The sequence below is a fragment of the Thermobia domestica genome, chromosome 1, assembly GCF_964235325.1.
Source record: "Thermobia domestica chromosome 1, izTheDome1.hap1.1, whole genome shotgun sequence".
NCBI lineage: Eukaryota > Metazoa > Arthropoda > Insecta > Zygentoma > Lepismatidae > Thermobia > Thermobia domestica.
In genome coordinates, this window is record NC_137454.1 from 393,720,447 (window position 1) to 393,736,080 (window position 15,634).

General features: G+C 34.9%; 1 protein-coding gene across 4 annotated transcripts in view; it reads right to left on the reverse strand.

The window, feature by feature from the left end:
• The window catches only part of LOC145665300 (nuclear factor NF-kappa-B p100 subunit-like), a 441,938-nt gene that overhangs the window by 73,293 nt on the left and 353,011 nt on the right, over window positions 1–15,634 (reverse strand). For 3 of the 4 annotated variants that reach the window (XM_081732596.1, XM_081732606.1, XM_081732602.1), the window contains 4 exons: window positions 10,318–10,461; window positions 9,117–9,134; window positions 5,555–5,715; window positions 3,008–3,171 (listed from right to left, as the gene is read on the reverse strand). In XM_081732596.1, coding sequence (XP_081588722.1) covers window positions 3,008–3,171; window positions 5,555–5,715; window positions 9,117–9,134; window positions 10,318–10,461 — 487 coding nt within the window. The remainder of the gene's footprint in view (window positions 1–3,007; window positions 3,172–5,554; window positions 5,716–9,116; window positions 9,135–10,317; window positions 10,462–15,634) is intronic. The other variant, XM_081732599.1, reaches the window with a different exon arrangement.

Below are 15,634 nucleotides of genomic sequence, written 5' to 3' on the forward strand. Positions count from 1 at the left end.
CCATCAGTGTCCGCAGACGGCCACGGAGTACAGCCGGTAGCCTTGCTCGGGACCTTGCCACAGCCACTGGAACAGTTGTCTCCCAACACACAGTCTACAGACGACTGAACAGACATGATGTATTCGCCCAGAGACCTGCGAGGTGCATTGCACTGACCTCTGTTCACAGGACAGCCCGTAAAGCCTGGTGTCAAGAACACAGTACATGATCAATGGAACAGTGGTCCCAGGTTATGTTCACGGACGAGTCCAGGTATAGTCTGAACAGTGATTCTCGCCGGGTTACCATCTGGCGTGAACCAGGAACCAGATACCGACCCCATAATATTCTTGAAAGGGACCTGTATGGAGGTAGTGGTTTGATGGTGTGGGGTGGGATTATGATTGGTTCACGTACACCCCTGCATGTCTTTGACAGAGGAACTGCCACAGGTCAGGTGTATCGGGACGTCATTTTGCATCAGTATGTTAGCTTTTTCAGGGGTGCAGTGGGTCCCACCTTCCTCCTGATGGATGATAACGCACTGCCCCACCGAGCTGCCATCGTGGAGGAGTACCATGAAACAGAAGATATCAGGCGAATGGAGTGGCCTGCCTGTTTTCCAGACCTAAACCCCATCGAGCATGTCTGCGATGCTCTCGATCGACGTATTGCTGCACGTCTTCAAACCCCTAGGACACTTCAGGAACTCCGACGGCACTGGTGCAAGAATGGGAGGCTATACCCCAGCAGCTGCTCGATCACCTAATCCAGCGTATACCAACCCGTTGTGCGGCCTGTGTACGTGTGCATGGTGATCATATCCCATATTGATGTCGGGGTACATGCGCAGGGAACAGTGGCGTTGTAGCATATGTATTTCTCAACTTATCACCAATATCGTGGATACCGTGGATATCATCAATACCGTGGTACCGATATGTTTCGTTTGTTCGTATGTTGTGTTCACTATGTGCCTATGCTATTAGCGCCAGTTTTGTTTAGTGTAACGTTGTGCAGTACCGCAATCTGCAATTATCCTTAATTTTTGAGCATGAGTGTACAATATTGCCCACAAGGCCAGATTTAAGGCTGTCTCGTCTCGGAAATGTGTTTTAAAAGTATTGTCTCGTCTCGACAAGTATATCTGTCTTGACTTGTATCTCGCCAAAAACATTCTGTATAATCTCGTGAGCAACACTACACATGTACCAAGTTTCGGAAACTGCATTTTATGTGAGTCATGTTAGTCTTAATTATGAAGTCTGCATATGAAATCCGAGAGCATTCTACTTGTAATAGTATAACTGTCATGTTCAACGACAGGATTCTCCTAATTCAATTTCTCGATAAATCAATTGTTCATTGCCGTCCCGCTATACTCATCTGGAATTTTCAGGGGTAAATTATTACCATTTATCCCAAGTAACAATAGACGTACCCTATTTTTAAACACTATGAGTAATTAATGATCACAAAATCTTCCCACTCGAGAATTTTTTTGTTAAAACAAATTGGTTCAGCTTAGCTATCATACGGAAATATATATATTTTGCTTGTTCCTCATCTCATCGAACAGATCAAGAAGTACTTTGACAATTGTATGATAACTTGTTGGGATGGCCCTCATATAATGGGGACTTCTCTGCAATTCGAGATTCGCACATAGAAAACACTTTTCACTTTATTAACGTAATTTTCTATCTCATGCGAGAACCAATTATGAGTCAGTTTTAATAATTCAGCAACTTCTTTCTCGGTAGGTAGAAAATATTCTAAGGCTGCATTTATTTTTCCGGAAAACGGCTAAAATGCATACAAAATTCGTTGTCTTTCGCGGGATGTAACTAAAATATATGTGGTATGGAGAGAGACGAATGTAGTTGGCCATAATTTTTCTAAAATAGATTGAACTATTGGTGAAAAATGAAATAAAATCTTTTGAGTTTTACGTCCCACGGTTATGTCGGTTAGGCTAAAGGAGACGGTGACGATGAGAAATGAAGAAAGTGGGAGGAAACGGGAGAACCCCGAAAAAACCCACGCAAACGGTGTTTGTCCAGCACGAAGTCCACTTGGTGTGAACTGGGATCGAACCAGGGACCCCAAATACCATAGGTGAACAGTTGCCACTGAGCCACAGCGGTCCCCTTTTGGTGTTCGTTATGACAACATCTGAGATTGAAACAAATTCTTTATCAAAGAAATGGTTCCTTAACCCCTTTGTGCAAGATTTTTTCTTAGCGAATAATAATAATAATAATAATAATAATAATAATAATAATAATAATAATAATAATCAGTATTGGAAATCCTCATATGGGAACTTGAAAAATGAATTAAAACTTGAATTTTAGATTTTTCACTTAATTCCGACAAGAAATAAGTAAGTGCCATATATGACACACTTACAACTCACAAAGAACATGCCAGGGGACACCAAAATATCTTATTCATATAATTACTCTGCTTTCCAGTGACTACAACTGTACAAGTTACAAGCCCAGTGTAAAAATATTTAATAACAGTTTTAAAATCCAAGGCAAAAACCTTTCAACAGAAGCCCAATATAATGATTTTACCCTATGATGAAGTTATTGTGTATACACGTTAAGGTGAATAAAACCAATTAATCTGAGGCAAACCCAACCGGGAATCGATCCTGCGCGCTTAAGAGTAAATATTCGCAGGTACTCCAATATAAGGTCCACTTAAACGTTTGAGAGTTTTATTATTATTAATTCTTTCTTTCTTTTATTTTCCTCTTACTGTTCCTGAAGCATTTAGCGAAAGATAATATATTAGCTGGTTATTTTCAGTGTTGTATGATAATATTTTTATTATTCTTTGACAAGGAAACCAATTTCTATTCAAGGCATAGTGTGTTTTCAGATTTATTTCTCGATTTACTTGGTTTCTCAACGCCTTTGTTTCTTTGAACAGACGCAAGATTTTGTTTCTATTATATGCATTTTATCAACATGATATTTAGTATAAATGAAGAGAGAGCATGTAAAATGTACATACTGTGCAACATATCCATTCTGCTGCGACACAATAGCCTCGTGGGGATCCTCCTTGTCAATGCCACCCAGTCGTCCAATGATGAGGCGATGAGCATGAGGAACTTTCGGATCATTTGTTGTATAAAGCGAGCACCTGATGACAGCAGACCCAGTGAAATTCATCAGCTACAAGGAAAAAAGTAAACAAATTATTAATAATTGAAAAATATGAAGTAATAATAATATTAGCAGCAGGAGAGATGAAAAAGAACAATTCCTATGCTATTAATGTTAAATTCGCCTGTGTATGTTGGATACCTACGTGATCATTTCTCAGAAATCCTTTCGGAACATCTTTTACTACTTTCTCAACGGAGAAAGGAGAAAAACCTTGTCCAGTGAAGGCAAACTTTCCAAAATACAGCAGATGGTGTTACTGTTTATTGCTTTTATGTCTATTGTTGGAGTGTAAATTACAATGATTAATAATATTACGGTTTCTCATTCATAATCTACATTACTATATTTCGTACTGTAATCCAGAGGGATTCATTGAACTATAAGTATTCTGTTTACGTCAAGTGTTCGAATCCTTTTTCTTCTGGGACTCGCAAGAGATCGACAACGGACGATCAAATTTACGCTGCGAAATGTAAAAAATACAAGTTCTTTTACCCCGCTTCGCTACTTGCTGGTCAAAACACATTAATTACTGTTCCAAATGAACAAAACACTATGGATATTTCCAGATCTCCTGGAACTGACGATTTTATCTGCATGTACAGTCATGTCCAAAATTATTGTCGCATGTCTATAAATATGTTGTTGTAGGAATATAATTTGATAACGAGTTCGCTCGGTATTTCTTACAATGTTAGTATGTGTGTCAAAAGAGCAGTAAATAAGAACAATAAAACGAAAACAAAACTTTTTTGTCCATTTAATAACATTTTGTTTTACTTATTCTAATTTTCTTATTTATAATTCTTTTCCAATGAAATTTACCGCAAATATACATTTCCCGATTATACACATAGTACCAGTATTATATAAAAATATCCTGCAAAATCATTATCAAATTATATTCTTACAAGCAGACAGTTATAGATATGAGACAATCATTTTGGGCAAGAGTGTACAATCATTGTTTTGCAGCTAATAGCATGCTAAAAGGACATTTAAAACATAATGTGTGAATGACAAACAAATAATCGTAATTATTACATGCGGTGCTTTTATATATTGTATAAGTAATCTTCACCATGTATTATTTATAAAATAAAGAAGTAATACGTACGTACATAATAATTACTTACCCCATTAGAAGATACTACATTACGGTCTATAACAGTTTCTGCTTCTAAATACACTCATTTTCTCAATTTCGGACAGTATTAATATTTAAAAAATGACTATAAATTGAAAATGATAATAAACCTTTTTTTTCAACTTTTTATCTCTCTACTTACATTATAAATAATATATCATTTAACTGACTAAGAACAGTTATTGGATTACTAATTATTCCAATGTCCTTCTGGTTCCTTCCAGTTAAAGAATAAAATTACCTTAACTCTTCATAAAGAATTCAAAACCATTCTTGGACGTACCAGTTAACAAGGAAGAACCTTCCTACTTCCTTACTTCCCTTTATTCTATTCAATAATTTTATTTCCTTATTTTATTATTTATTTCATTCATTTACTTTATTATTTCATTTATTTCCTTATTGTATTTCATTTATTTTATTATTTATTTCATTCATTTATTTCCTTATTTTATTTCATTTATTTTATTATTTATTTCATTCTTTTACTTTATTATTTCATTTATTTCCTTATTTTATTTCATTTATTTTATTATTTGTTTCATTCATTTATTTTATTATTTCATTTAATTTATTTCATATATTTCCTTACATATTTACTAGTTCAAGTCACCTAACATTCACTTTAACTTTAGCCCTTCCCCTTTGTCTAGGCTTTATAATCTATTGTTGAATTAACCATACTCAATATATATTTGCCCATCTCTTTCCAACAGGAACCCCAAGTTAGATACTTTTCAATGGAACCGACGGTAGCGAACATAGATATGTCGTCTCTGTGCCTTCAAAAAACTGCTATGATCAGTTTTTGCTCAAAATGCAATTTTTACTGATACAGAAGCATTTTGGTTTAGAGTATATTAATACACACTCCCTTATGCAAAATAGTTCATTTAAGGGGTAATAACGTCATAAATCAAAACCCGCTATGTGATGTTGAGGTCAAATTGTTCCTATCGTTTTCTGCTAAGTGTTCTTAACGACACATAGCTGATTTTATATTAAAATTGTAACAATAATGCGTGCAGAGCATTTTTTAAAAATTTCTCCTACAAAATTTTGAACTTTACATATACTGGAATTTGGAGACGTAGCGATAATGTGTCACTGCAGTAATAGTACAAAAAGGTTCCCACCTACCATACAAGTACTACTAGCAGTAAATAAGAAACGTAATACGCACTAAAACATATCTTACAGTAAAATATTCAAGGAAGACAAGACAACAATTTTCTTCCTTACCTTTACAGACGGATACTTCCTTCTCACACGGTCAGAGTTCTCCCCCATGAGACATCCATGAGTACCAAGCATCTCTGATCGATAGCGAAATCTGAACTTGGTCTGAGGCTGCTCTACCACTTGCAAATACGGCTGAATTGGTTTTGCAAGTAAAAAGTTTCCTGTAGGGAGAAATTGTGGAGAGAAGTTTATAGCTACGCAAGTAAAGTCAGGCGGTAGTAGATAACACTTTCCTATGTTCTACTGAAGTAAGGTATTATGTATATTATGTAAGAAATGTAGAGAATAAACTTACTGGTGTTTCTTTTCTTATATATGTAGTATTAAAAACATGGCGACTGGGATCACGTCTGATAGATAGATAGATGATCGTAAATAATAAATCGACGCCTTACAGGAAAATTCGATTTAAATCTGAAATCATCAGGCTACTACCTCAAAACACCAATAAGGGAAGATTCGTCTATGACTCTTGTTAACACACTGGTTGAATCAGACACATTGTGGCATGATACTATATGGCAGTCATTTCCAACATAATGCTGTGACGTCAGTTTGCCTCTCCCCTTCTAAGTAAACCAGACGGAGAGGAGAGGGAGCTAGCAGGTAATCTTACGTTGGTAAAAAGACAATGGTGACAAGAAAACAACTCGATAGCGTAGTTGACGATTTTGCACAACATCGATAGCATAATCGATTATTTTGCGGAACATCGATAGCATAATCAATGATTTTGTGGAACATCGATAGTATTATTGATGATTTTGCAGAACGATAGCACAGTCGATTATTTTGCAGAACATCGATAGCACAGTCGATGATTTTGCATAACATCGATAGCGTAGTCGATTATTTTGCAGAACATCGATAGCGTAATCGATAATTTTGCGAAACATCGATAGCATAGACCATGATTTTGCAGAACATCGATAGCATAGACCATGATTTTGCAGAACATCGATAACTTAGTTGACGATTTTGCTAAACACTCATAGCGTGGTCGATGATTTTGCAGAACATCGATAGTGTAATCGATGATTTTGCAGACAGACTCTATTTGTAAATCCATGACTACACGTACACTGCCAACATTTGCTTATTTCATCCTCCTATCTCACTCACCCTTTCTCTCCTTTCCGCATTATGTTCCTCTCTACTCTTTTGAGGTTTCTACTTCAATTCACTTCATGTGAACTTGTAATGGAAATCGTAATGATTTGGCATATTTTCTAGAGTTCTGTCCGTCTTTTGTTAATTATTATTACTATTGAATTGTGAGCGACACCTTTTTAATATTATACGTGCATTCGCAAGTCTCTTCATGATTGAGTTTAAGCAAATTTCTTGATGATTATTCAATTACCTTTGATGAGCTGAATGCATGCTACGAACGAACAGGTTGAAGAGATGCAAGCGGTACTTGGCCAAATTTTGTTACTCTAATTATTACGAAGCTTACTTATTGTTTAGCATGAGAATTAATAAAAATTGAGCCGAAGACATTTCTATCATGGAACAAGGACAATAGAACGTCCTCTACCATAATATGGTTGACTTGATCTTTTACGTAAACGAACGGGGAGCTACTTAGAAGAAATAGCGAACTTCAATCGAGAAAACCAGCATTAACGGCGAGGAGAGGTCATGTGCTGACTACACATCACTTCAAAAAGATAAGTGCTACAAAACTGATACACTCTGGCTTCTTGAGGACTGTTGCGCCAGGAGTTTAAGAGCCTGACATACTAAAAATAATACAAAATTTATCACTTTTCTTTTGCTTGTTTTTTATAAGTGAAAGGAAATAATGAAATGCAACTTACCACAATTATAGATAATGTTATTCTACAACAGAAAATATGAATCTCAAAGAATTTTCAGTGTTGCCAGAATAGCATTTCCCCAAAAAATCTATGTTGAGGCAGCGACTAGAAGAACGAACTCAACTGCATTTGATTACGTATCATGTTGTCTTACAATCCTGTGAACTACTTTTTACATAACATTATTATTTAATTTTAATAACTGTATATTAAAATTATTTTGTTTATTATAAACTAAATACAACTACTATTTAAAAAGTAGTTCACGGGATACTAAGAGAACACGATACGTAAACAAATGAAGTTGAGTTCGTTCCTCTAATCACTGCCTTAAGTTAGATTTTGGGGGAGATGTTACTCTGGCAACACTATAATCACTATGGATGGCAACAGTGAAAATTCTTCAGGTTCATATTTTCTGAGGTTATTCTACAACATTATCTATGATTGTGGTTAGTTAACTCCTTTCACTTATGAGAAACAAGCAAAAGAACAATGGTAAATGTGCTATTTTTAGTATGTCAAGCTCTTAAGTTTAGGTTTTCTAATGATATGTAAACTGAAATTACGAGCTTGCCAATATTTCGATACAGGGGATTACAGAAAAAAATATTAAAAGAAAGTGTAGATATTTATAGAAGTACTTGTGTTAAATACCTCAATGTATCACCCGTTTCTTTAAGACCATCAAGCTAACCGCAGGACGTTAAACTGAAGGTTGTACTTTTCGTGTTTGGAATAATAAAATACATTACTGAAATATTAATAACAATGTCTACATTACTAAGCCGTATAAACACTAGCAGAACAATTAGAATCTGTCTTTTGGCGTGAATTACCCAAAAGTTCTGACCCGAACCACGTGTACCGAACCGTGTAGTGTTGTGGCTACATACTCAAGCCTCGTTGGTATTTCCGAACCAACAATGCAACTAACCTATCGTCTGGGAATTATTAATTCCTTAATAGAAATTAACACGATCAAAAACCTAGGAAACGGGATAAAACAACTGACTTTTACTGGAAACGAACTCAGGACTGTTACACAATAAAATAATAATAATTTACGTTACTAATTTCAAAATTACAAATAATGTCAGTCCCATTTTGTTAAAATAAATTTTGGCCACCAAATTTCTGTTTAAAAGAGGTATCTTTACAAGCACACATGAAACAATACCATACTTTGGATTACTTCCGCTTAGGGAAGAACACAAGTTTGAAAGTAAAATAACAAAATAATAAAGGTGAGCAGCCAGGATTTTTGAACAAGACTATATATACTACATACACTCTGAAACCACAAATGCATTCTCTCACCAATAACTCAAAAATTTAATAGTAAACTCCTCCACTCTACACAGGAAAACATTAAATACTGTAATAATCCAGTTACACGTAAGTAGATTCTAAATAATATGCTATTTTCTATCAGAACGTAGAAAAAAATACTGCATAAAACTATAAATAAAGAGTTCTAACGTAACATTTTAAATTTACAGAGGACAAACACATGCCTGAAATTAGAATAACACCAATAATCTAAAATATTTACGAATCAGTTGTCTATACTAGTTAAAGAGTTGGAATTTATTATTTTCTGCAAGATTCCATGCTTTGCCTCATCATTAGCATCATGTACAGCATGCTATTTTAAACCATCACATTTTTTTTTTCGAAACTTCATCGCATATGGTAATCACGAGTGGGCGAGCAGAAACATACTCATACACACTTACCTTTTTTCCATTCCAATACTGAAAGCATTTAGAGAAAAATATCAAGGGGATGTTATACAAACCGATTCACAACACGAAGAACCGTCAAATATTTACACAATGGAAGTTTTAAAAAAAGAAGTTCTGAATAATTTTTCTGACCTGTCGTGTTGGGTCCTGGATAATTTATGCTGTGTCGCGAGTGGAAAAAGGTTGCAGAACATTGATTTAAACATATGTCCATCTCCATGCTGAACATTAATAAGGTTCTACTGATATATAAGACCTCTTCACAATTTGAAAAGAATTTTACTTTATTAGAACCTGGGAGCTGGAATTATATTATTAAGCTAATTAACACGAAAAATATTTTTTAATCTCCAGCACACAAATATATTTCAACTATACCAGAGGACTTTGCCATTCATAGAAATTACAGTGTTGCCAGAATAACATTTACCCCAAAATCTAAGTTAAGGCAGCGACTAGAGGAACTCAAGTGTATCTGATTACGTATCATATTGTTTTGGCACCCTGTGAACTACTTTTTAAATAACATTATTATTTAATTTTAATAACTGTATGTTAAAACTATTTTATTTATTACAAACTAAATAATACTATTACTTAAAAAGTAGTTCACACGATTCCAAGACAACATTACAACGTAATCAAATGCAGCTGAGTTCGTTTCTCTAGTCGCTGCCTTAACTTGGATTTTGGGGGAAATGTTATTCTGGCAACACTGTAATTTCTACGGATTGTAATATTGAAAATTCTTTAGGTTCACATTTTCTGTTGTCTCCTTGTTGTTCACCTCAACCAGAGGTTGGTGGACAACATGGAAATTTTAAAACTTTTCTCTCGCGTAGAATGACATTATCTTAAGATTGTGGTAAGTTGCATTACATTATCTCCTTTCACTTATAAAAAATATGCAAAAGAAAAATGGTAAATTTTGTATTATTTTTAGTATGTCAGGCTCTTAACTCTTTACACTTCTTTCTTTCACTGTTGAAGTATACCAGGAATGATCTATTTTAACCAGTTTATATATATAACTTGATTTGAATTCCATATAATGAATCATACTCTTCATAAAATTAAGACTAAATTTCATAGTACTATTTTTCTATTAAGTGTTACCGACTTAATACTTTAAAAGCTTATTAATTTCAAGTCAAAATAAAATAAATAAATAAACAGAGAAAGGTTAACTCACCGAAATCTTGTTGAGGAATGACTAAGGCAACTGTCGGCTGTTGTGGAGACATCGCCTCACTTCCCATGTTGGAAGATGATGAGGTTGATCCGGGTGAATCAATGGAACTTGTAGAATAAGGACTTGGAGCAGAGTTCATCGTGTCTGAAGAAAAAAAGGTCACACAAGAATTAGACCGCAAACAGAACAACGACCGGATTAAATATCGCTTTCATGTACGGAATAGAGGAAGTTGCCATCATTAACATGTTATCTTAAACATATTGTACTCCTTAAATTAACAAAAAAATTGGCTACTTACTAATGAATCCTCCCTTGGAAAACTTAAATATTTTTCATATGTTTCGGAACTCAAAACTGGTTCTGTCTTTAGTGGCAAGGTGCAAAGGATTAAAATGGGTAGGAGATAAAAAATGTAAAGCAAGGAATACATACCACTAAATAAATGAATGTAACGTATTCTTGCAAAGCATATCATATATGCTTTAAGTATCCCCCCAAGAAGTCTACAAAAACATCTCCCTGGACTTAAAAAGGTATTTTGTCGATCCACTAAATAAGCCAGGCATTTAGCGCGTTCAATGCGAATGTGACTCCTCATATATAGGCCAAACGAAACGCCATATTAACGCTCGAATTAAGGGACATGTTAGACAATAAAAAAGAAAAAAAAAAAGTCACAGGAAGAGGCATTAGGGATTGGCGCTTCATTTAAAACAACGGGAAATTACAGAATCATTCTTTATTCATAAATATAAACCTGCTTTGAATCTTGATACTGGCAACATTGATAGAATCTAGTTACCTATCTTTGATGCATATTTTGAGTCGGGCAATAGTGACGTATCATAGACACCCTGCTATCTTCAATTCATCACTCCTTTTGCACTTCGCTCTGCTCGTTACATTTCAGAATCTACTCTTTACGTTTCATTTAATTATTTAGTGGTATGTATTCCTTGTTTTTACTCCTTTTTTTTATCTTCTACCCGTTTTAATCCTTTTCACCTTGCCACTAAAGACGGAACCAGCTTTGAGTTCCGAAACGTCTGAAAAATATTTAGGTTTTTCAAGGGAGGATTTATTGTTAATTAGCGAATTTTTTTGTTAATTCGAATCATCCTCTCATGGGCCCATATAATTGTAATATTGTACTCCTAATTTCAGCGTTAATTACTTCATGGAGTTCATATGAAGTAACAGATAATCAACTTAACCATTTATAAAAATGGTGCTATTCAGTTTAAAAGAACTATTAATAAAACTGGCATTGCTTTCGCTTTTTCTTCCGAGAATATATCTAGCGAGTAATACTGACACTCCTTCAAGTTATATACGAATCAGATAACAGGTTTGTTAAGGAAATTTTTATATCGCAAAGCAGCGTTTTCAACCTTTTCCAACTCGCACACTAACTATGTAGTTCAAAACCCTACGACACACTAATTTAACTTCTTCTCTTTCTCAGAGCTGCTGTGAAGTTACTTCGTATTTTTGATCATGAAAAAAATAAAATAAAAATTTTAAAAATACACAAAAGAAATGCAATTCAATAAATTATTCTATAGGAAGAAATCTAGGGAATAAATTATTCTACTGATCTGGATAAATCTATTTCCCTGACTTATGACAGGAAATTCCGTAACTTTCATGACAGGTGTCGGATGACGTTGACATATAAATAAGGAATAAATAACGGTGAATATTTATATATGAGAACATTTATTCTATAGGAACAAATAGTAATCAATTCCTCATACGTACATTCCACCTACCTCCCATACAAATCTGAGCAACGTCCTATACTGTGATCATTAATATTGCATGTAGAAGAAATAAAACAGCAATAAAAAAACAAATAGGTATTATAATGTTTGGCTAAGGTGAAACTGATGTACAATTAATGTTAGAAAAAATATATTTAAAAAAATTGCCCTGATTTCCAGTCTTCTTCCCTGAGCTCATTTTCTCTGACTCTGCTAACCAGTAGGGTACGCGTTTTATCGCTTTAAACTACGGGGAAAACGATATCTATTGTACTAACTTAGGAAAATTTTCTTCCTCTAGTTTGAAACAGACACAAAAACTAATTGTTACTTGTGTGACTTCCGTAGCGAACTGCCTCTGTATGCCCCTTAGTAGCGAAATGGTTAATGAATTAATGTGGGAGATGCAAAGCATAGAATTTTGAACCGAAACGGCATCATGAAGTAGATAAAGAGTCATCAAATCCAGAAATACCTAATTAGAACAGTTTATTTCGAACTGCTGTTCCAATATTCTTTCTCTTTTGTACTAGGATATTCTTAAAATTCTAAAGAATAAACATAAGAAGTCCACTATTTCATCTAGTATCATAATTACCTCCTTAAATTAAGAGCTATTCTGAAATTTTCTGTACAAGAGAAACAATTCATATAGAAAAAGAAAATGCAATTGTTATTTTTATTACTCAAAAAGTTACTTTAGTTACTAAGTCAAGAATGCATCTCAATATTTCAATGGGAACTACCATCTTCGTCAGCGGCTTAAGTTTTACATAAACACACACTGTTGTTTATGTAAAATAAATAAGTTGTTGACAAAAATAAGTTCCATTGAAACCTCCATTAATAAATACTTAAACGCATCACGTGTCACCTTAGCATCTTTAATTATCTTTTTTAAGTCAGTGATTTGATAAGTTATAGATTGGTTTACAAAGGAACAACTACTAACTCTACAATAACTATTATTACACTGAATTTTTGAACGTCGTTAGCATCTACCTTACGACGCGTTTTTACCACATCACGTTGATTAAAATGCGTGTCCTAATGAGAGGAGGATAGATTTAAAATTTATGACAGAAATAGAGGGTATGAGAAGCCTCTCAAGTTAGAAAGATGAAAATTGGTGTGTTGAATATTCTGACACATGTCCCAGCACTTTCAAAAATTCAGCTTCTAAAGGGAGAACGGAGAAACTTCTATTATTTTTCCCCCTTTCCACATTCAAATCGACATTTTCTGTCTCGTCATTACAAGAAAACGGGGATAGAGGCAAGGTGGCTTAGTGGTAGAGCGCTTACCTCTGGTGCGTGGGGGTCCCTGGTTCGAACCCTGGCCAAGTAGGTTTGTGGTGGACAACATTATGTTCGTAGGTTTCTCGGGGGTACTCCCGTTCCCTCCTACATTTTCATTCCACCAATTATTTCATCATCATTCACTTGCCTTAATCATCGTCACCCTTAGCCGAAAGAGTATAACCGTGGGACGTTAAACTGAAAGATTTCATTTCATTTTCATATTTTACAAGAAAACGGTCGAACCGTTGTGAAATAAATTTTTGAACTCAGCAATTGGCGTAAGTCAGGATTTTATTATGTCACTTTTATCAGTGCGCAGCCTAAGGGGAAAGGGTGTTTATAAAATGAAATGAAATCTTTAGGTTTTACGTCCCACGCTTATGCCGGTTAGGCTAAAGGAGACGGTGATGATGAGTGAAATTGTGGAATGAAAAAAGTCGGAGGAATCCCGAGAAAAACCCATGAGCACGATGTTTGTCCACCACAAAGTACACCCGGCGCGAGCTGGCATCGAACCAGGGACTCCAAGCACCGGTGGTGAACGCTCTACCACTGATCCCCCCCTAGAGTGTTTATAAAGTGTATGCCAAAAATAACACATCTCACGTGTCTGTCACGTTCCGAGGATGAAACTTTGTATATAAAATCTTTATGAAAAATAAGTAGACGCGTGCCCTAGCATTTTAGAAGCTTCCCGCTTTCCTTAGGTCGCAGAGGGAGGCAATTTCTATAATGTTTTCTCACTACATTATAATAGCATTACTGTTCTTTCTCATCACGGGAGTGGTTCAGCGGTAATGTGCTTACACTGGTGCACGAAGATCTGTGGTTTGATCCCCAGCCAAGCAACTTTGTGGTGGAGGATATCACTTCTGTGGGTTTTCTCGGGATTCTCCCCCATTCTCGTTCCACCAATTCTTCCATCATTCACTTGCTTTAATCATCGTCTCCCTTAGCCTCACGGGCGAGTTAAACTCAAAGATTTCTCTCATCACGAGAAAACACCTGAACTGTTTGAAATGAATTTTTGAACGAAATTAGTACCTGACGCGAGCCGTGATTTTACGTCATTTTCATTAAAACGCGTACCCTAAGGTGTAAAAGGTGAATTAAATAGGTAAGCCTACGTCAAAAATGGAATATCTCACCATCTCATGTCAAGGAGGTGCAATATGGTATATAAGCTCCTCATTGAAAATACGTTCATACGTGCGTCAAAAATGGATGAACCGTTTAAAATGCATTTCTAAACGTAGTTAGCACTTGGGTTGACCTTCGAAGTTTATAACTAGTCCTACACTTAGATTGAAATGTTTTTCCTAAGGGTAAAAGGTAAGTGGCAAATTTTTCGTAAGCAATAATGACTTTTTTCTAATGAATATATGAAGACAGTTAACACATGAGGGCTCCGCTCGTGGCTACATTGATAGCGTACATGCCTTTGACGCGGGAGACTCGGATTCGATTCCAGGAGGGAGGAGTTTGTCTTCCTTTCGCCCAAAGATTACAGTGATCGCGTCCGCTTTTAAATGTTGGGTGAACAATATTGGACTGCTACTGAGTAACTATTACGTGTGAGAAGCATCTTGCACAAAACAGCATAAATTTTCGGAAATTCCTGATTTCGCTTTTACTCGGACATCACTTAATTAAGAAAAAGAAACCTCCCTAGTTTACCAACTAAGAAAAACAATATAATTTAAACTGTATTCCGTTTTTTAAAAAAATCAAGTGCAAATGGTTTACATTAAAAAAAACTTAAATTTTTAAAAATCAACAAAAATGTAGTTTTTAATATTTCTTTTCAACCCTGGTTTGTATACAGATCTTTATATGGTAAACGTTTCGTTTTTTTTTTTTTTTTTGTTTTTTTTTAATATTTTACTTAAACAGGATGGGGTTAAAACCTGAAAACCCTCACAGTACGCCAATGGTTCTACATATTGCAAGAAAAATGATCATTAAAACAGAAAAGGACTTCTGTAATTGGGCAATAAAAGACAAGAAACATCCTCATAATATAGTAAAAGGAAATCTAGAAGCGTTACGGAGTATGAAATAAAAAAAAAAAAGATCATTCAATCAGCATCGACAACTGCTTACAGTTTACATTTATTAAAAGTTACTTTGCATATCAAGCAAGCAAAATTATAAACGGATATTAATATTTAAAACTTTTCTACGCTGCTATTTTAGTATTATGTTGTATATCCATTTCAGTGTACAGTATCTATGAAGTGTTTTCAACTG